Here is a 20,817-nt window from a genome sequence, read left to right as displayed (position 1 = left end):
GTCTAAAGGATGGTGTCTATCTGCTGGTCATGGACTCGGGAGTGAGGCAAGACACGGAAAAAAAAAGTTGGCGTATCCCTTTTACTTGAGGGTCCACTGGGATTACTGTCGGAGCCTAGTGGGCATTACAGGAACTGCAGTTTTTGATATTCCGTTAATTTAGACGGAACATCTGGTTATACAATGAAATATATTCCTTCAATTTCAAGAAACTAGCAGCCTTTAACATCAATACTGTAACGCACTAAGAAAGTTAACTAGACCCGTATAAACTATGATGATCATTAGCCTTCATAGAAAGGCCTTCATAGAAATATGCTTTTCTGGTTTATCTTTTCAATAATCCTCAGAAAAAGATGAATAAATACCCAACTGTTGACTAATAGTTCTAAGAACTTTAGAAACAGGAAATAAAATTGTCAGTGAACAGATGGTGTCAAGCTGTTTCCTTGCTGTGGCGCCGACTGAGGACCAATGAATGACCAGTATTTTCATCTACCGCCCACACTTAACAAATATAAGAGCATTGTGTGGCTGATTGCCACAGAATTAACTGGCAAACTGAACTCCTTGGAGGATGAACTGTGTGTGGTTTAATGACTGATTCCTTTGGCATCACTCTGAGGACAAGTTGCCAAAGTGCTATCAGAAATAACAGTTTATCCAGTCCTAATACGGATATCAATACTGCTGCTCTCTGATTGGCCGATGTTCTAAGCATGTTGGTCACCTCTCCTCACCAGGGGCCCTGAATAAAACTCAGATTCACATTCTTTCCATGAAAATGATCAAGCCGTGCTTTTGCATGGTTCTGCTTTATCAATCTCACCTCATTTAGAAATTGGATGCACACGCACATTCCCACTCCAAGAATTAGCCATAAACGGATAACATTAAAGTGGATCAGTGTATCTGCTGTTTTATTTGCATATTAATTGATCTCATTTATCATTTCTTGATGTTTTGATTGTCTTATCCAATGAGTTTTATGGCCTCTGTATCCATAGAAACAATGATAAAGATCGGTTATTGATCTGATTGCATCCGAGTGTCTCCTGCTCTATGGTGCCATGCCTACCTGCCTTTGTTACCATGGTTACTATAGGGCTGGGACGATATGCTTTTCTCCCGATTCGATTCTTCTACGATTTTTTGGATGGCGATTCGATTTAAATTGCGATTCTACGATATTGCCGATTCTCTCGATTTTTAACATTTATCTGCACACAAATACTATAGGAGCCTATAAATTAACATACTCCATTATGAAGTGAACTTAAACCCTTTTCAAAACCTGGACTCTCTGTATATAAAAAAGGCTAACAAATGCACATTGCACAATATTAAAAAAAAAAAAAAATCTATTAAAAAAATCGTCAAAAAAGATATCGCGATATTTACGTGAATCGATTTTTTCTCCCACCCCTAATGGTTACTATGATAACCGCCATTGTTTGGCTAGGTTTAGGAAGAAAATGTGGTTAAAATAAATACCTCCTCTCAATATTGGACAATCTCGCTGTTGTCACGGTAACAACAATAGCAACGGTAACATAAAGTGCTAATTTTACATGGGAATCGAACATTGTTCTCCATAGTCATCCTCACGTAATTCCTCCGTCATAATTCCTTTGACCACTAGATGTCGCCTAGCAACAAAATGTGACTGTGAGGTCATAAAAAAACCCACAGTGACCGAGCACCACTGATAGATAATGATCACTGCTGCGACTGTGACAGACTGTAGCTAAGATTATTCCTGTTACCGCGGCTGCAGCAGCATTAGTCATGACGACCGCAGTGGAGTTTTTAATTGGTGTTGGAGCTTGTTCCTTAACTCCTGTAGCGTATGTTAAAAAACAGAGGGAAGGGAAGTCAGATAATTGGTGCTGTCTCGGTTAAGTTCTGTGACTAACAATCATCTGTAGGATAATCTATGCAAATGTGTCTTCTCTTTGGAAGGAACTTTCTGCTAATTGTTGCCATCCATCAGCACATATACTGTCATTCAGATACATCCGTCTGTTCATCTGTTTTCCTCCTGCCTCCATCTGCTGTCCCACCACACTCTTAGAAATAAGGGTTCCAAAAGTGTTCTTCTACAAGGGCATTTGCTTCTGAAAAACCCTTTCCTGAAGAAAGGGTTTTTCGAGGGTTCTTGGTAACACTAAGGGTTCCAGTAAGAACCATTTTGATCCATTTTGATCTTGAAAACCCTTTCCCCAAAGAAATGGTTCTTGGTAACGATAAGGGTTCCAGTAAAAGGGTTTTTGGTGGAACTCCCTGTGTGGGTTCTAGATGAAACCGTAAGAAGTCGGATATTTTCTGGATGAAACCGTAAGAAGTCGGATATTTTCTGGATGAAACCCCCAGTAACTGTGCGTTCACACCAAAAGCTTCCAAAGCGTCAAAAACACTCGAGGGTGGGCGTCAGACAAGACAGCTCCCAAAACGGCAAATATTTTCAGCCGCTTTGGCCGCTCGTCACGTGACTGGCGTCAAAGTTCGATCACGCTGGTCATTGGGGAGCCGAAATACAAAAAAAAGAAAAAAAAGGCAGCCGACGGACATCTCTATTCTGACAGGCTGCCGCCGGTTGCCGCTTAACCGCGTCGTAGCTAATTACCCTAAAGTTAACCATGGTTCAACTTTTCATCTGGTGAGGCTTTGGAAGCTTTGGAAGCGCGGCGACGCCTGTTGACGCTTTGGACGCTCAGTGTCGCCGGGCGCTCATTGAAAATGAATTGACTTCCGGCGTTTTTGACGCTTTGGAAGCTTTTGGTGTGAACGCACAGTAAGACTTCTGGGTGAAACCAATACGCCATAAAAGGGATTTTTGTAGAACCTCTCATTGGGGGTTCTAGGTGTAACCTTTCACAGATGGTTCTCGGTATAACCCTTTCTGTGTTGGGTTCTAGATATAACCCTCCAAAAGGGTTCCAAAAAGGGTTCTCCTATGAGGACTTGCATTGATGATGATTATGATTCTTGCAGCTGCTTCCCTACTATTTAACTATTTAACTATTTAACCCTTTTCCTCAGTTTTCTGCTTGTTGCATGCCCATACCTGCCGCCGTCGGCCTAGGCCACTTTCTGTGACACACTGCTCTCTAAAGAATCCTGTAATATCTCTAACAGACATTCACTCTTTTTATGCTTGTAAAAATCTTGTCTTTTATGCTTGAATATCCTTGTTATTAACTTTTATGCCTTGTTTCTGCTGAATGTTTGTACAGATGTGCATATTTGCTATTGTCTTTTAACCTATCTTTTCTCCCTCACAGCCCCCCTCCCCCCCTCAAGAAGCTTATGCCTCTTGTCAGGCCATCATTGTGAATAAGAACTTGTTCTTAATTGATTCTGCCTGGTTAAATAAAACAATTTTTTAAAAACAGAGGACAAGCCGAAGAACCTTATATGGTTCTACATAGCACTCTTATTTCTAAGAGTGCACTGACGTTATGTTCTGTGTGATGAACATGATAAACAGTGGTTTCTCTTTCTGCCATCTTCTCCTTTCAGCTCTCTTTCACTCACCTTCAGCAATATTTCCTCTGCACACCATTCTTTCCATGGTTTCCCCGACCCCCCCTCCCCCCATCCATCCATCCCACCCTCGGTCCTCTCTCTCCTCCCATCTCATCTAGTGCCGATGTTCTTATACTGGCACAGCAGCAGGTTCTTGAACGTCTTCTTGAAGGTGGCGTTGCACAGCGCGTAACACGCCGGGTTGATGGTGGAGTTGACGTAGCACAGCCAGTAGCCGATGATCCACACGGTGTCGGGGACGCAGGACTGGCAGAAGGTGGAGATCAGCACCATGACGTTGTACGGCGTCCACGTGAGGATGAAGGCCAGCAGGATGGCGAAGATGGTTTTGGTCACCTGAAAGAGGAAAGAGAGAAAAAGAAAGGATGAACAGAGGGAAAGGTTGAGTCACATGTGTTTCATGGTGGAACTGTACATACAGGTTAGAAACAAAGGAGGCATCAATCCATAAACCCATGAATACCACAGTGTGTATTTGAGCTGGCATTTAAAGGGATAGTAGCATTTTTTTTTTAAAAGTGGGGTTGTATGATCTCCAAATAGCCCCTAAGTACTTTAATTGCAGTAGAAGACTCTCTGCACTCCTCCTGTTAGCAACGCCAGCCCATAATAGCCCTGCCCAGAGATTTACAACATACAGTGTTGTGAACAGACCCAAAGAAACGGCCTATTTTCACGGCCTAAAAGAGGTTTTACCTGAAAAAAATACACAGTTCCATTGTTCGCTATAATATATTTTTTTCCAGCCCTTCAAAGTGCAGGAAAAACACAGTTTCTATTTGGACCTAACCAACTCACGTATCCCTCCGCCCAGGGTTAGCGCCCGTTTCTTTGGGTCTGTTCACAACACTGTATGTTGTAAATCTCTGGGCAGGGCTATTATGGGCTGGCGTTGCTAACGGGAGGAGTGCAGAGAGTCTTCTACTGCAATTAAAGTACATAGGGGCTATTTGTAGATCATACAACCCCACTTTAAAAAAACGCTACTATCCCTTTAAGACTGAAAGCTTTCCTGTTAAATCAAGACTCCTAATAGTTTCTTTTCCAGTATATAGTTGTCATTGGATCATTATCTCTTTACATGCTCATACACTCATTCAGTCAAATACAATTATTTTATATTTATATACACCCATGTTTTTATTTCTGACTTCTTTGAGTGTGTGCTATAAAATGGCACATATATTGCTTTCTTTTTTGTTTTTATTTGTTGTTGCTTTCTCCTATTTTTGTTGATTTATCTTCTGAATGTTTGTGTAGTATTTCTTGGGGAGGAGCTTTTATAAGCCCATTTAGGGTTTTTTAACCTCTCCCGCACTTACTATTCTTGTTTCATTTCTGTTTTTTTGTAATTGTCTTTTATTATGGTGCAAATAAATAAATACAAATATAAATAGCTGAGGTCTGGACAGCTAGGTGGAATTTCTTCCCCTTCTCCTTCTTCTCCCGCTCCAGAGGCTGCACACGGAGTGGTGTTTGATGGGAAATGAGTCATCAAACAATAGACCATTACACAAAAACAAACCATCAACTCATTATCACATCATTCATTAGCAGCAGGCTGTCTTGTCTATTGGAAATGAAATTGACTGATGCACGTCTGACAGTTTCTGTCACCACTGTCCTCCTCCATCATCATCCTCCCATCATCATCCTCCATCATCCACAAGACAATGAACAGACTGATGAGAAGAGAGCGCTGTGGCGGAAAGACCTGAAGGCTGTGATGGAGGGAGGTGAAGATTGTGATGGAGAGAAGTGGAGGATGTGACAGGCAGGCAGATGGCATTTATGTAGTTATGACTTGTGACATTTGATCTTCAGTACTTTAGTAGAGGGACATTAACTGTAAGGCTTGATTGAAATCATGAGATGTGATTGTTTCCATGTATCCTCATAAACCAATAGCTGTAACATCATTTGTATTTTAAAGTGATACGCCAACATTTTTTTTTGTGTGTCTTGCCTCACTCCAGAGTCCATGACCAGCAGATAGACACCATCCTTTCGACTGTGCGTGCAGTAACAAGGGAGATAGAGCCGTATCGCCCGTAATTAGCTTAGCTCAAACACTGGAAGTGTATAGGTAGTGTTAGCCTGCCTCCACCTAAAGTCGTCAGAGAAACTCTTCAGCAACTCTAAACGGACGGATCTTGGTCTCAGAGCTGACAAAACTCTCCGGTAAGGCATCTTGAGCGGTCAAATGCCGCTAACGGGACGAGATCGGTCAAAACGGAGGGTTCAAGCAAAGACGCTTTATTTTGGTTCAAGCTAGCTACATCGAGGGTAGGTTAGCTTCCTATTTCAAAGTAAAAGCACAAATTCTATCGTCATGGTTTTCTGTATGTAAAGGGCAACGGGTGTTTTATTTTGTGAAAGTAACTGGAAGTGCATTGGTCACAACGGCTAGCTTGAGTAGCGCGGAATTCATCCAAACAAAATTGTAAAGAGCTGGTATTTAGACAAATTAACGACACACTGCTGATCTAAACGGCTACTTTCTCACCTAAACATGTTTGAAATGTTGATAAAGTGATATATTTACAGAGTTTAGAGCTAAAATGAAATCAGCTTCTGACTGCTGATTTCAGCTCAGGTAGGAGGCAGGCTAACACTACCCATACACTTCCAGTGTTTGAGCTAAGCTAATTACGGCTCTATCTCCCTTGTTACTGCACGCACAGTGGAAAGGATGGTGTCTATCTGCTGGTCATGGACTCGGGAGTGAGGCAAGACATGAAAAAAAAAGTTGGCGTATCACTTTAACATTGGCTCTGTTGAGGGATGTCTGGTAATATCGGCCCAGTATTAGCATAGAAATGGAATATCTGTCCATATCGTTATCGGTTTTTCTGCCAATAATGAAAACCTAAAAACATAACGTCTGGATTTCGTAGCCATTTAGGTAGCACCAGACCTGTGTGTGTGTGTGTAAACAAACAATGTTAGTTTGTGGAATATATCCAGTGGGACATCACAATAAAAGTAGGAATATTGTGTTAATTCCCGACAGGAGATATGTTATTAATTAGTTTTGGGCAGAAAATAAGCTTGCATATCGGTATCGGTTGTTATTGGAGTCAGAAATTAAGTGTTGGACATCATCAGAAACACTGTTTTGAATGAACCAAGGGGTTGAGCTTCTTCCATATAGGGAAAAATGTGATTTCTAGAACCTAGAAGGAATCGATGTAACCCATTCATCTATGTTCTATACTGCTCAGGTGATACCTCAAGTCCAGACCTATGTTCACGCACCTTCTTCTCTCTGGCGGCCATCTGTCGTTTCCTCTTCACTTGACTTCTAGCGATGCTCGCAAACTTCCTCGCCACCGTCTTCGGACGACTGATCGGGATGGAATGGGTCTCGGCTCCCTCTACGGGCGGGACGATCTCTATGGCCGTGATGCACTCGTCGCCGGCCTGCTTCGTCACAATCTTTATCTTGGACCACCTCGAGGAGGCGTTCAGCTTGGCTAGGGCGGGGTTTTCTGCTGTCGTGGCAGCCGGGGTGGGATTTGTCGCAGCCTGAAGGAAAACAAAGAAAGTGCATCAAGACTTTAAATTAATATTTTTATAATCAGATTTGATCTTGCATTGTGCTTTCATTGAAACTACACTGCAAGTTAAAGCAAGACAGTGTGCAGGAGCTTCCTTTGATCTAATTGTTGACCGTGCTGGTCTTCTCCTACGCACCTGTCTGCCTTTGTAGGTGTACATAGGTTTTTAGTGGTTTAAAGGGATACACCAACATTTTTTTCCCCGTGTCTTGCCTCACTCCTGAGTCCATGACAAGCAGATAGACACCATCCTTTCGACTGTGCGTGCAGTAACCATGGAGATAGAGCCGTATCGCCGTAATTAGCTTAGCTCAAATGCTGGAAGTGTATAGGTAGTGTTAGCCTGCCTCCTACCCGAAATCAGTAGTCAGAAGCTGATTTCATTTTAGCTCTAAACTCTGTAAATATATCACTTTATCAACATTTCAAACATTTTTAGGTGAGAAAGTAGCCGTTTAGATCAGCAGTGTGTCGTTAATTTGTCTAAATACCAGCTGTTTACAATTTTGTTGGGACGAATTCGGCGCTACTCAAGCTAGCCGTTGTGACCAACACACTTCCGGTTACTATTACAAAATAAAACACCCGTTGCCCTTTACATACAGAAAACCATGACGATAGAATTTGTGCTTTTACTTTGAAATAGGAAGCTAAGCTACCCTCGATGTAACTAGCTTGAACCAAAATAAACCGTCTTTGCTTGAACCCTCCGTTTTGACCGATCTCGTCCTGTTAGCGGCATTTGACCGCTCAAGATGCCTTACCAGAGAGTTTTGTCAGTTACTTGTTACTTCACGCACAGTCGAAAGGATGGTGTCTATCTGCTTGTCATGGACTCGGGAGTAAGGCAAGACACGAAAAAAAAAATGTTGGTTTATCCCTTTAATAATCAGATATTAACATTCGGTAACAAAGAAGCCTTTCATAGTCAATAGAGAACCTTTCAAAATTCTTACCCACACCTCTATGAGGGCAATAATTGAGGAGGATCTTAGACCAGGTATTAGTGTGTGTGATAACTATTTCCTCTGCTTCTTTAACTTTCATCTTCATGTAATAATCAGTTTGCTTCAGGGATATGAACTTGTTAAACTTGCTTTAGTGCTAAATACCGAACGTTCAGAAGAGTCTTCAATGTCTTCTAATCGGCAAATTCAGCTCTTTTAAGAACTGTCGCTTTGAGGGATACATCTACATAATGAGAAATCATCCTTTGTTGTGAACTGTGTGGACACAATTCAAGTTCCTTCAAACACAAACACAATGAAAGATATCAATGTGTGTGTGGAAATGATTAACTGTTCTGAGACCTGAAGCAAGAGTAGTGCGATTTGTACTATTTCTGATGTGAGAAACAGGAAGTGGAGGTGTTGAAGACCAACCTCAGATGTGTCTTTGTTGTTGGCGCTGTCCTTCGGCTCTGTCGGAGGGATAAAAGCTGTGGACGAGTCGTTGGAGCTCTCCTTTTCCTCCTGGATGGACAGAGAGTAATGGGTCATTCTCAAAACACGGTGAAAAAAATGTCCCTGCATTTTCCAGACACACAAATGCTTGAAATTTTTAAAAAATCATCCACATTAAACCAAAATTATGTAATTTAATACCATTTTAAATGATGATGATAATTCCAGTTTATATATTTGCAGTTTTATTGTATTTTGTTCAGTTTTAATTTCCTTTGTATCTAAAAACAACACTTGTCCACTGCCATGGTTCAACGCTATTGGACAGTGTAAAAATATTTCCTCTTTTTTGTTTAAAAAAAAAAAAAAGTGGTCAATAATAGGCAAAAACTGGGCTTAATATATGAATAAAATTAAATCTAAATAGGCTATTTAATAATAAAAATGTTTTTAAAAAGAATATCTGTCCTTCGATTTGGTGTCATTGGTGTTACTGGTATCACAGACCATTATTTTGAAAGGTTAAGAAAGACCTTAAGAGTAAAAAGTACGATATTTTCAATTAAAATGTCATTTTTCAATGTGGTTCTTTTGTTGTGTCAATGGTGTTACTTTGATTTGCGCTATAATGATATATTTTTTATGGAAAAAAACAGTTTAATGAGTATAATTTATATATTTTGAGATGCTGACTCATGCTGGCTTTGAACTAGCTTGGACACCATTTTGTGTAATTAGCCTATTTGAAAACTAAATACGTATGATAGAAGAAAAAAAAGAAAAATATTCTAGTTGTCCATTATAGTTGGTAACATGGTCAACATGCTAATAAATGTTCCCGTTAGGGTTGCAAAAGGGCAGAAAATTTCCAGTAAATTTCTGGTAAATTTCCAGAAACTTTCCATGGGAAGTTAAGCTGGGGAATTTTGGAAACATTCCAAATTGGAAACTTTCCATGGGAATTTATGGGAATTAACTGGAAATGAACTGGAAATTGGGGGTAATTTAAACAAATTGTATCATATCCAAACATAAATGTAAATATTTTGTTTTGTCATAAGCAGACATCCATGCAAAATAATACAATTAAAAAACATTTCAACAGATTTATTTGTGAGTAGAACTTTATCAAGTTTTAATTCTTGTATGAACAATCAATTATTTTACTGAACAACAAAAACATGAATGGTGAGTAAAATATAACTTACTATATTGGATTAAATCTTCTTGTTTTAGCAAAGATTATGCTACAATATATTTTCCCCGACTATATTTAAGTTCCCTGTTAAGGGCCAACCTTCAATTTTGTAAATTTCATATTTTTTTTCCATATATTCCTGTTAATTCCCATGGAAAGTTTCCAACTTTGAAAATTCCTGGAACTTTGCAACCCTAGTTCCCGTTAAATTAAATTTGTGACAACTGAACTAAAATGTTTAACTTTTTTTGACTCCGAAAATCACCATATTTTGATAATGACCCTAATATGATTGGCTGAAATCACACTGATGAACTTTCATGTGATGTCGTACATTGTGGTACTGTCGAGAAATAAGACAAATATTCTTGGTAAGATTTGGAGTTTTTGCAGTGCATGGTGGTACCGTACCTGTGGTTGCGTCAGAGCCGAAGCCGGAGCAGGAGCAGGTTTTGGTTCCTCCACTCGGCCGTTCTTCACGGTCTCCAGAGCGGTGGTGGTCGAGTCCAGACTGAGTTTGGCGGTGGATCGGGGACTCTGCTGAGGACTGGTCTCATTGTTGTTGTTCTGCTTTAACAAGTGACTCTTTATCAGGCTCGGAGTTCTAAAGAAAAACAGAGTGCATGATGATGATGATGATGATGCACAGTTTTTTCCCCAAAGCCACAACTCCATTCACTACCACTTAGAAGCACTTTATCCCACGTAACCTGCCATGTTGTATTTATCTCCTTATCTTCTTTTAACCTACCTTGTCCTTTGTTTTGCTGTTTTCCTGCTCTTGTGATGTGTATGATTTTAAGTATGTATGCCACCACTGTGATGGGCAGTTGCAATTTCATTGTACACTGCAAAAACTCAAAAATCTTTCCAAGAATATTTGTCTTATTTCTTGTCGAAATGTCTAATTTCTAGTCAAAACTAATCTCTTTCCACCTTAAATAAGACTCATCGCCTAAAAATTAACTTGTTTTTAGTTGTTTTTTCATTTTCACTTGTTTCAAACTAATTTTCACTTGAAATAAGTAGAAAAATCTGCCAGTGAAAGCAAGTTTTTTGTGCTTGTAATAAGAAAGAAAAACTTGCTCCACTATCAGATTTTTCTACTTATTTCAAGTGAAAATATCCTTGAAAGTAGTAAAAAGTGTCTAAACACAAGCTACTTTTTAATGTATAACCATGTATGTATATGTATAAATATACATATTTTAGGTATAATGAGATTTGTTTTGACTAGAAATAAAAGAAATATTCTTGTTTTTGCAGTGTATTTTAATGTGGTGACAATAGGCCTTTCTCTCTCTCTCTCTCATTAAATATTCTCAACAAGTACAATATTATTGTTCAATGGCCTTGATGGTCTTACTTTATTCCCTTCTTTTCCTTCTTCTCTGGTTTCTGTTTGGAGACCCTGCTCCTGGAGGCCAAGGAAATGTGGATGTACAGGACTGTCATAATAATGACAGGCAGATAGAAAGCTGCTATCGCTGTCCCAAAGGTCACAGCAGGGTTGGACAGGAACTGTAGGAAGAAAGAGACACATCATCATACATAACATCTGTTTTCTACCTGGACACCTGCATATTCATGTAGCTATCCAATCAGCCAATCATGTGGAAGCAGGGGAGGTCATATACTCCTGTACAGGGCCGTTGCTAGGAATTCTGGGCCCCCTTAAAGAACACTAAAGTGGGCCCCCTAATCCCCTGACTTTTCCACTTTTTCTTAGACTACGTACGTATACACATTTTTTTATTTAGCCTATACTTTGTCTATGGATATTCTCATTCATCCAGGTCATCGTTTTGGCTCCTAGAGGGCAGTTTAGCACACATTTTGGCTCCTAGAGGGCATTTTAGCTGCCATGGGGGCACTTTAGCACACATTTTGGCTCCTAGAGGGCACTTTAGCACACATTTTGGCTCCTAGAGGGCACTTTCGCACGCGTTTTGGATCCTAGAAGGCACTTTAACTCTTTGACTGCCAAAGACGAGTTATCTCGTCTTAGCGAATCCAAGCGTAGTCTGCCAAAGACGAGATAACTCGTCTTAGCGTTTTTTTAATGGCAACGCCATGTTGAATGTCTTGCCCTACTCCTCTGTGAAGATCAGACTTGTATCATCAAAATTAAGTGCAGAAAAACACATTTGGATTGAGAGATATAAAAACTATAGCGTGTTTTTCCCCCTCACGGAGCGGAGCGGGTGTCTGACTGCAGCGGCGCCGCTCCGTGACACTCTGGCCGCCGGTGAGAGCTTAGGGGGCGGCGGCGGGGCTCATGGCGGCTCGTCGAAGCTCCGTGCAGCTCCGTGATACAAAGCACAAACGTTAGTAACAACAACCCCGTTGATCGCTCGTCGTTAGTCATCAAGAGCGTTTGGAAAGTCGCCAGATTTTGCGAGAAATCACTCAGATAGCAGCTTGAAAATCCCGCGATCTACAGTAGTGTGGATGAGGAACGGACGGCGCCGGCGAACGTGACGAGGAGAGTTATGGTGTCTGTCTGTTGTGAGCTACAGAGACTGTCTGTGGCTGAGTTCAGGGGGCACGTGACGTCAGCCAGAGCTGTCGGCTGTGTGTGTGTGTGAGACAGAGAGAGTGAGTGAGACCGCTGCCTGCTGACCAGAGGAAGCTGGATCTGATCTAAAGCGCCGTGTTTCGGCTACAAAAACCTGTCGAACTGATCCGCGCGCGCGCGCACGCACACACACACACACACACACACACACACACAGACACACACGCACGCACACACACGCACACGTCACGTACGCACACACACTAAAAAAAAGAAAATAAAAAGTTGTAACTCAAAGAAAAGAAGGAAAAAAGGCTGCAGTAGTGTGTGTCAGTAGCTAAATATTTTGTCTTTTGTCATCAAAAGTCATTTGTCAGTGTTGATTTAGTTGTTGTTTACAAGAGAACAACTGTACAGATGTTGAGGCATCACTAAAGCAAAATATAAAGGAGCCAATTGTACTGGTTCACCTGAAAATGACAGCCGACACAAAAACCTCTTTTTCTCAAGATTTTGGTGCCAAAATGGCATTTTGGGCTAAACTAACCTATATTCAACCGCCAATTTCACAAGACTGGAACAAGATAGAAACAAACAGTTTTTTTTCTGGAAACTAGAGACCCTCATCTTTCCTTTGATGGGTTGAATGTGTATGTAGTAACAGTACATAATATATGGTGGGTCTACGGAAATCAGTCAAAAAGCTGGAAAATGCCTGGCAAGCTGGAGGAAGCTGCTGTTAGAATGGCTGGCAGTCAAAGAGTTAACATGCGTTTTGGCTCCTAGAGGGCACTTAAGCACGCGTTTTGGCTCCTAGAGGGCACTTTAACGCGTGTTTGCCCCCCCTCCCCCTCAGTGCACGCCACTGCTGATTGGGTTAGTAACAACACAAAGTCTTAGGTACCTGAATGTAACACTCCCCAGGTGGCACCGTTCGCTCTCCGACGATGAACTGCCAGAACAAGATGGCGGGCGCCCACAGGATGAAGGACAGGATCCACGCGGCCGCGATCATCAGCCCGGCCATCTTAGTGGTCCTTCTCGCGGGGTACGTCAAGGGTTTGGTCACGCAGAAGTACCGATCGAAGCTGATGATCAATAAGTTCATCACCGAGGCGTTGGAGACGACGTAATCTAAAGCGAGCCACAGGTCGCAGACCACGGGCCCCAGGGGCCAGTAGCCAACGATGATGTAAACTGTGTACAGGTTCATGCTGAAAACACCTATAATCAGGTCAGCACATGCTAATGAAAACAGGAAGTAGTTGTTGACAGTCTGTAGGTGGCGGTTCACTTTGATGGACAACATGACTAAAATGTTTCCCGTGACAGTCACGAAGCTCAAAGAGCCTGTAACCAGGGCGATGAAGAACATCTCCAGAGCCTTGTATGGACTTCCCGTCCCCATCCCATCGTCCACGCTCGAACAGGAGGTTGAGTCATTGGTGGACCCGTTGCACGTGGTGTTGGAGAACAGGTCAGCTGATTGGTTGACCGGAGAACCTGAAAGAAAAGAGAGATAAGAGGATAAGAGACAGTGGTACAACAACTAGGGATGTTCCGATGCAGATTCTGGTCTTAATGATCTGGTCCTAGTCAAAAAGTTTCAGGTCTTAGTCTGCTTTTCAGGAACAAGTCAGTTGGTATTGACTACAAGACCAAACTGTTCACTTCAACATCAGATATATCTTAGAACTGGACCTATTCTGTTGATTCAGCAACTGTGAGTAGTCATAATGAAAAAAAAATGTTGGCGTATCCCTTTAAGGACACTTAAAGGGATACGCCAGCATTTTTTTTTCATGTCTTGCCTCACTCCCGAGTCCATGACCAGCAGATAGACACCATCCTTTCGACTGTGTGTGCAGTAACAAGGGAGATAGAGCCGTATCGCCGTAATTAGCTTAGCTCAAACACTGGAAGTGTATGGGTAGTGTTAGCCTGCCTCCACCTAAAGTCATCAGAGAAACTCTTCAGCATCTCTAAACAGAAACCAGCGGGCCGATCTTCGTCTCAGAGCTGACAAAACTCTCCGGTAAGGCATCTTGAGCGGTCAAATGCCGCTAATGGGACCAGATCGGTCAAAACGGAGGGTTCAAGCAAAGACGCTTTATTTTGGTTCAAGCTAGCTACATCGAGGGTACGTTAGCTTCCTATTTCAAAGTAAAAGCACTTCTGTATGTAAAGGGCAACGGGTGTTTTATTTTGTGAAAGTAACCGGAAGTAACCAGACGTTGGTCACAACGGCGAGATTGAGTAGCGGCGAATTCGTCCGAGCAAAATTGTAAACAGCTGGTATTTAGACAAATTAACAACACACTGCTGATCTAAACGGCTACTTTCTCACCTAAAAATGTTTGAAATGTTGATAAAGTGATATATTTACAGAGTTTAGATCTGACTGCTGGTTTGTTATTTGGTTTTATCCTGATTGGACGACCAGCAAGAGCAGAACTTTTTAAAAAGTGTTTGTAAATCCTTATTTGTCGGAACAAAGTGTTTGGATATCATGTATTTTTTCCCTTTTAATCTTGTATGCTGTTTATTCTAGGTGATTGAATTGTTTTAGTACTGGACGGGTGATCTGAAGGACTGACGCTGCCTTCAAAGGCTAGTATTTTCTAACATCCCCCCCTTTTTTTCTGGTAAAACTTTGACAATCGAGGTTAAATAAAGACCATAGCCATGGAAACCAACACATACTTTTCAAAAGAGACTGTAAGAACATCCCTCAGTTTGTCACATGTGACTCTTATTTTGAGATAGGCCTACTATAAGCTGCAGAGAGGTAGTATGTTTTTAAAGTACCGCTTTCAACCACAAACACACGTCCTCATGCTGTCAAACATACGGCTTGTCACTTCAGATAAGAAAATGTTAAGTTACACATGACAATATAAGGATTTACATTCCTTACACTGTATTGTCTGTCATTTCATTTATGCATGCATGCCTTGCCAAATGTATACATATTCAAATGAATGCAAATTCACTGCATCCTTCAGAAAGTGTTGAAAATGTCTTTACGTTTTATACTTTATTGTGCTGCAGATTTCATTTTAAACGGATCAAATTTCCCTTTTTTTCCTCCATCACCATTAACATTTTCACATGTTTGACTGACACGAGGCTCCACAGAGGGAAATTCTTCCTTTTGTTATTCCGTGACATTTTTATGAAATATAGCTACTCACACCTCCTCATGAGGTTTTCATTTTGTCTTGTCTAAAATGAGGCATTTCATTTGCAACAGAATTTGGTGAATAGCCTACAACTTGGATCAAGTGAACAGGAAACTGAACTGATTTAAATTTAGCATAGCTTAGCTTAGCCTAGCTACCTAATCTAATCTAACCTAACCTAACCAACTTGTCTTGTTTTATCTTATCTTATCTTGGCCTATTTTAGCTTTGCTTACCCTAGCCTAGCCTAACCTAACTTGTCTTGGATTATTTTAGCCAAGCCTAACCTAACCTAACCTAACCTAACCTAACCTAACTTGTCTTGTTTTATCTTATCTTACCCTAGCCTAGTCTAGCCTAACCTAACTTGTCTTGGATTAGCTTAGCCAAGCCTAACCTAACCTAACTTTTCTTGTTTTATCTTATCTTATTTTATCTTAGTTTAGCTCAGCTTAGCCTATCTTATTTTTGCTTACCCTAGCCTAGCCTAACCTAACTTGTATTGGATTATTTTAGCCAAGCCTAACCTAACCTAACCTAACCTAACCTAACCTAACCTAACCTAACCTAACCTAACCTAACCTAACTTGTCTTAGCTTAGCCTAACTTAATTTAACTTCACTTCACTTCTAGGTCAAGATATATGAAAATTTGAAAATGCGGATTAAGCTCATAAATGAAAAGTAATTAAAAATGAAAGGACTTAGTGGCTCATGTGGTCAGCTATCAGGTCCCAGAGTCCAGTGACCTCAGTAAACTGAAGAAACCCAGAACCGCAACATTCCCTGGAATAAATCTTTAAGAGTCTTTTCTGTAGCGGCAGAGAAGCTGCTGGAAGCACGAGTATCTCAGCATCTCTCCATCCATCACGTCTGTACGGTAAAGAGACGAGACAGAGACACCGAGAGGGGGAAGACATGAGAAGCCTGCCGGAATCTGACTGACAGCATTTAAGATGGGAGAGGGGGGGAGAAGGAGAAACTCTGAACTTCAAACACGTCTGCATCGAAGTTCAGGGGCTGCATCTTTAAGAGGAAGGATCTAGGAAGTTGTGTAGACCACTAACGCTGCACCAAGGTCTGGAGGATCTACCTTTATTGTTAACCTACATCACAAAGCCCAATTTCTTGACAATATGTAGCCTAACTTATTCTTTTTTTTCGCAAAAAACTTGAGGTTTTAAGGCTCTTGGTTTTAACAGTTGTATCTTTCCGGTTGAACTCATCTGAAACCCAATCCTTGTATCTAAAAGTGGCTCTCTGTCAGCACACAATGAATCTTTGAGTAGGTTGTCCAGGAAAAGGAGGCTGTATTTTAAAGAGCTTTTCAAATAGGACAGTCTAGTTGGACCTGATCCCTCCCTGACCCAACACAGGACTGACCAGATCCAGGATCAGAGTTTCTAGAGTCGGAAAAGGACAGAACTAGAACTGTTGCCACGCCAAGTCCAGGATTGAAGTTATATCAATTTAAAATGAAATCTACAGCATAGAGAGTAAAAGATAAGGGGGGTGTATAGCACATACTGTAAAACACACACACACACACACACATGCATAGGCTATATACATTTACACCTCGTTAGCAGCTGATCAGCACATAACCATAAAACATACATGACACAGCGAGAGATGAGAGAGAGAGTCTGTGTTTAAACATGCATGTCATGTATCTGCAGTGTTTGAATCATGTATGTGTATCCGGCCTCATTCAGAAAAAGTTGAGAGAGTCACCTCTATACTGTAGCATATCTATGTAAAAAACCAAATAAAACCAATACAAGTAATATAAAACTAGAATTTCATTGACTTTTATTACAGGGAAATCTTAATTTCAACCTTTAACAAGCGCAATAACACATTAGTAAACAGCATTAATTAAAAGTCAATCAGTAAAGAAGGGATTACATGATTATGCACTTTAGTATTATTTAACACCCACTGGCCTGTTGGTTGTATTTCTTTAAATTATTGCTGGGCCCACCAGATTTGTAGTGGGCATTAAGGAGTTAATTGTTAAATTTTACTTAAATTGAAAATTTTTAATGTAATTTTTATTTGATGTGTAAGAGGTGAGTTTTTTATATTATATTTACTACATAATAATCCTCACATCCTGAAAGAATTGACTGTTTTTCAAAATAAAATGCATCATCCATTCATCACAGGGCTCATTTTAGCATGAGCTAATTAGCCATGCTACATTTCCAGTGGAGATTGTGATTTCTTTCTTTCTTTCTTTCTTTCTCGCTTATAAGCAAGGCCGTTGTAGCCATGCTACATTTCCATGCTACATTAGCCATGCTACATTTCCAGTGGAGATTGTGATTTTTCTTTCTTTCTTTCTTTCTTTCTTTCTTGCTTACAAGCAAGGCCGTTGTAGCCATGCTACATTTCCAGTGGAGATTGTGATTTTTCTTTCTTTCTTTCTTTCTTTCTTTCTTTCTTGCTTACAAGCAAGGCCGTTGTATAGGGGAGAAAGATGATGATAATTCTAGGGGCCCAGCGCCCAGTGGGGCCCATAAAAAAACCCCAGTAGTCTAATCTTTGTATGACTGAATTATTCTGCATAAGAATCTGACTAATACTCATAGTAATGCTGCATTAGCATCAAAACAAAGTAGGCTAAATAAAAAATGATAAGAAAAAAAAGTGGAAAAGTCAGGGGGGAGGGGCCCACTTTAGTATTCGTTCAGGGGGCCCAGAATTCTTAGCAACGGCCCTGCTTACAAGCTGCCGAAATAAAGCACATTAGCACAAGTAAATTTGCACATATTTAAGAGTTCATTATTAGCTAACCTTTTTCCTGTGCTGTCCACATTTTTTGGTCTAATGACAGCAAATGACACAATTCGCATTCGCTCCGTATGTTCTTATGCATAATGGACCGGAATATGTGGAACATTTTCTTCTGTGAGAAAAAGGAAGAAAACATTTTAATTCTGTCTCCAGGACACTGAAGAATTGGCTCAGATCTTCTATGAAATATACAACAGTGGCAGATGAGAGGCGCCATTACCATTGATTTCATCAGCAGCAGCGGCGTCTCTCACTCTCATATATACATGAACAGCATCTCAGCAACAAGCTGAGCACAGCACACTGCTGCAACATTTATATCTCCCCAACATCCACACACACACACACACACACACAGCCCAACAGACAACCAGCAGCCAGCGCTCTGCTGAAATATTCATCTGAAATCGACATTAAATTATACAACTGGAGATGTTCTCATTTTACCTACTGGAAAATCTCAATCTATTCCAGATAACCAGCTCACCTGCTCCAATATGGAGCATGTCAAAATAAAAGCACGAGGAAATCCTGCGAGGAAGACGATGCCACTGTTTCATTTCTGAGTCGTGGTGTCTCTCTGTTTGTCCCTGTCTGTCTTTATGCTTGGTCTGTTTCTGGTTTTCTTTAGTCCACCTCTGTCTTGGAGGTCTCAGCTTGTCTTGATTTGTAGATCTGGACAGACCGAGACAGACCAAGGCCACCAAGACAGGGACAGACCATGTGTTTGTCTTGGTACGCCCTCGTGTCTGTCTTGCTTTGTCATGGTTTGTCTTTATTCGTCTTTGTGGTCTCAGTTCATCATGATCAAATGTTGGTCTGTCTCTGTCTTAGTGGTCTTTGTTCATTTTGATTTGTCTTGGTTTGTCCAGATCTGAGTGTTTGTCTTGGTCTGTCCCTATTTGTCTTGGTATGCCCTCATGTCTGTCTTGCTTCGTCATGGTCTGTCTTTATTCGACTTTGTGGTCTCAAATGTTGGTCTGTCTTTGTTCATTTTGATTTGTCTTGGTCTGTCCAGATCTTTGTGTTTGTCTTCATCTCACTTTGCTTTGGTCTGTATGTGTCCCTGTCTTGGTTTCTCTGTCTCTGTTTGTCTTGGAGGTCTCAGCTTGTCTTGATTTGTCTTGGTCTGTCCCTATTTGTCTTGGTGGCCTTGGTCTGTCTTGCTTTGTCATGGTCCGTCTTTATTTGTCTTTGTGGTCTCAAATGTTGGTCTGTCTCTGTCTTAGTGGTCTTTGTCCATTTTGATTTGTCTTGGTCTGTCCAGATCTTTGTGTTTGTCTCTTACTTTGGTCTGTATGTGTCCCTGTCTTGGTTTCTCTGTCTCTGTTTGTCTTGGAGGTCTCAGTCTGTCTTGATTTATCTTATTCTGTCCCTGTTTGTTGTCTTGGTGGCCTTGGTTTGTCTTCGTCCATCTCTATTTGTCTTGGTGGTCGCCTTTGTCTGTCCCTGTTTGCTTTGGTCTGTCTGTATGTGTCCCTGTCTTGGTTTCTCTGTCTCTGTTTGTCTTGGAGGTCTCAGTCTGTCTTAATTCGTCTTATTCTGTCCCTATTTGTCTTGGTGGCCTTGGTCTGTCTTGGTTTGTCTTCCTCCATCTCTATTTGTCTTGGTGGTCTCAGTCCGCCTTGGTCTGTCTCTGTCTTGGTGGTCATTGTCTGTCTTGGATCGTCTTTGTCCGTCCCTGTTCTCTTTGGTCTGCCTCTTTTTGCCTCGGTCTGTTTTGATGTCTCTTGTCTGTCTCTGTCTTTGTTTTCTTGTCTGTGTTTCCCATGTTTGTATTATTTATGCACCGCACTCTATTATTCCTCCCTGTCTCTTTTTTCTGGTCTTTTTTCCCCAATCTCGTCCCTGGAGAGGACGGCGGTGAACGACGAAGTGACCTTCATCTTATATCACAACGCTGCAAAGACAATATAAGTTAAATTTTGGAAAAAAAACAAACAAACAAACAGCTCAAACAGAAGCAGAAATACAAAGTGATCCTGAGGGATAAAAGCTGGTCCGGCAGTTTTCTAACAAACAAGCCCCTGTGGGGGGACTATTGGGTTTTTTTTCTTAAGTATGGACTTGAGCAAATCCACACACAGCCCACAGTATCATCCTAATGATCGGCCCTTTGGGTCTTGGAGTGCAGACCTCACTAAAGTGGAGCAAACCTTAAAGACCAGTGTTAAAGCTTAAAGCCTTTGTATCATTATTTTTCTGCCAGAACAAGAAAAATAATTATGTTATACTTAATAGCAAGGAACTAACATTAATATGATTAACAAAATAAAATAAAAGCTGTGGTTGACTTACAAGCGCTGTAACAAGGTTGAGAGTCACTCTCTGGAGACAGGTCAGTTTTTACAGATGTGGAACTATAGAACAAATCCTCCTTGTTTAATTTAATTTAATTTAATTCATTTGTTTATTTGTAACGGGACTCTGCGTATAAGGTTAGGACTCTTGGCTAAGAGACAGAGGTCTCATATTGGCTCTAGAGACTTCTCGAAGATTCGGCTTTTTGACACTATCTTTTTTGTAATAAACAATTTTTTACCATCTACAAAGAAGACGTGTCAGAGTGGTCATCTTTTCATCAGCATCAACATCGAAATATACCACAG

General features: G+C 40.9%; 1 protein-coding gene across 1 annotated transcript in view; it reads right to left on the bottom strand.

Annotated features, from left to right (window-relative positions):
- Positions 1–1,810: 1,810 nt before the first annotated feature.
- LOC146991001 (muscarinic acetylcholine receptor M4-like) overlaps positions 1,811–20,817 on the bottom strand; it is a 32,281-nt gene continuing 13,274 nt past the window's right edge. Inside the window, exons 2-8 of the mRNA XM_085802550.1 lie at positions 13,133–13,731; positions 11,077–11,231; positions 10,122–10,314; positions 8,492–8,581; positions 6,808–7,077; positions 3,435–3,885; positions 1,811–2,045 (exon numbers count right to left, since the gene is read on the bottom strand). Of these exons, the coding sequence (XP_085658676.1) occupies positions 3,640–3,885; positions 6,808–7,077; positions 8,492–8,581; positions 10,122–10,314; positions 11,077–11,231; positions 13,133–13,731 (1,553 nt within the window). The 3' untranslated portion in view covers positions 1,811–2,045; positions 3,435–3,639. The remainder of the gene's footprint in view (positions 2,046–3,434; positions 3,886–6,807; positions 7,078–8,491; positions 8,582–10,121; positions 10,315–11,076; positions 11,232–13,132; positions 13,732–20,817) is intronic.

This window comes from Trachurus japonicus, chromosome 2, assembly GCF_045865225.1.
Source record: "Trachurus japonicus isolate A0001 chromosome 2, Traja_1.0".
Lineage (NCBI taxonomy): Eukaryota > Metazoa > Chordata > Actinopteri > Carangiformes > Carangidae > Trachurus > Trachurus japonicus.
This window is presented reverse-complemented; position numbering and strand designations above follow the sequence as displayed.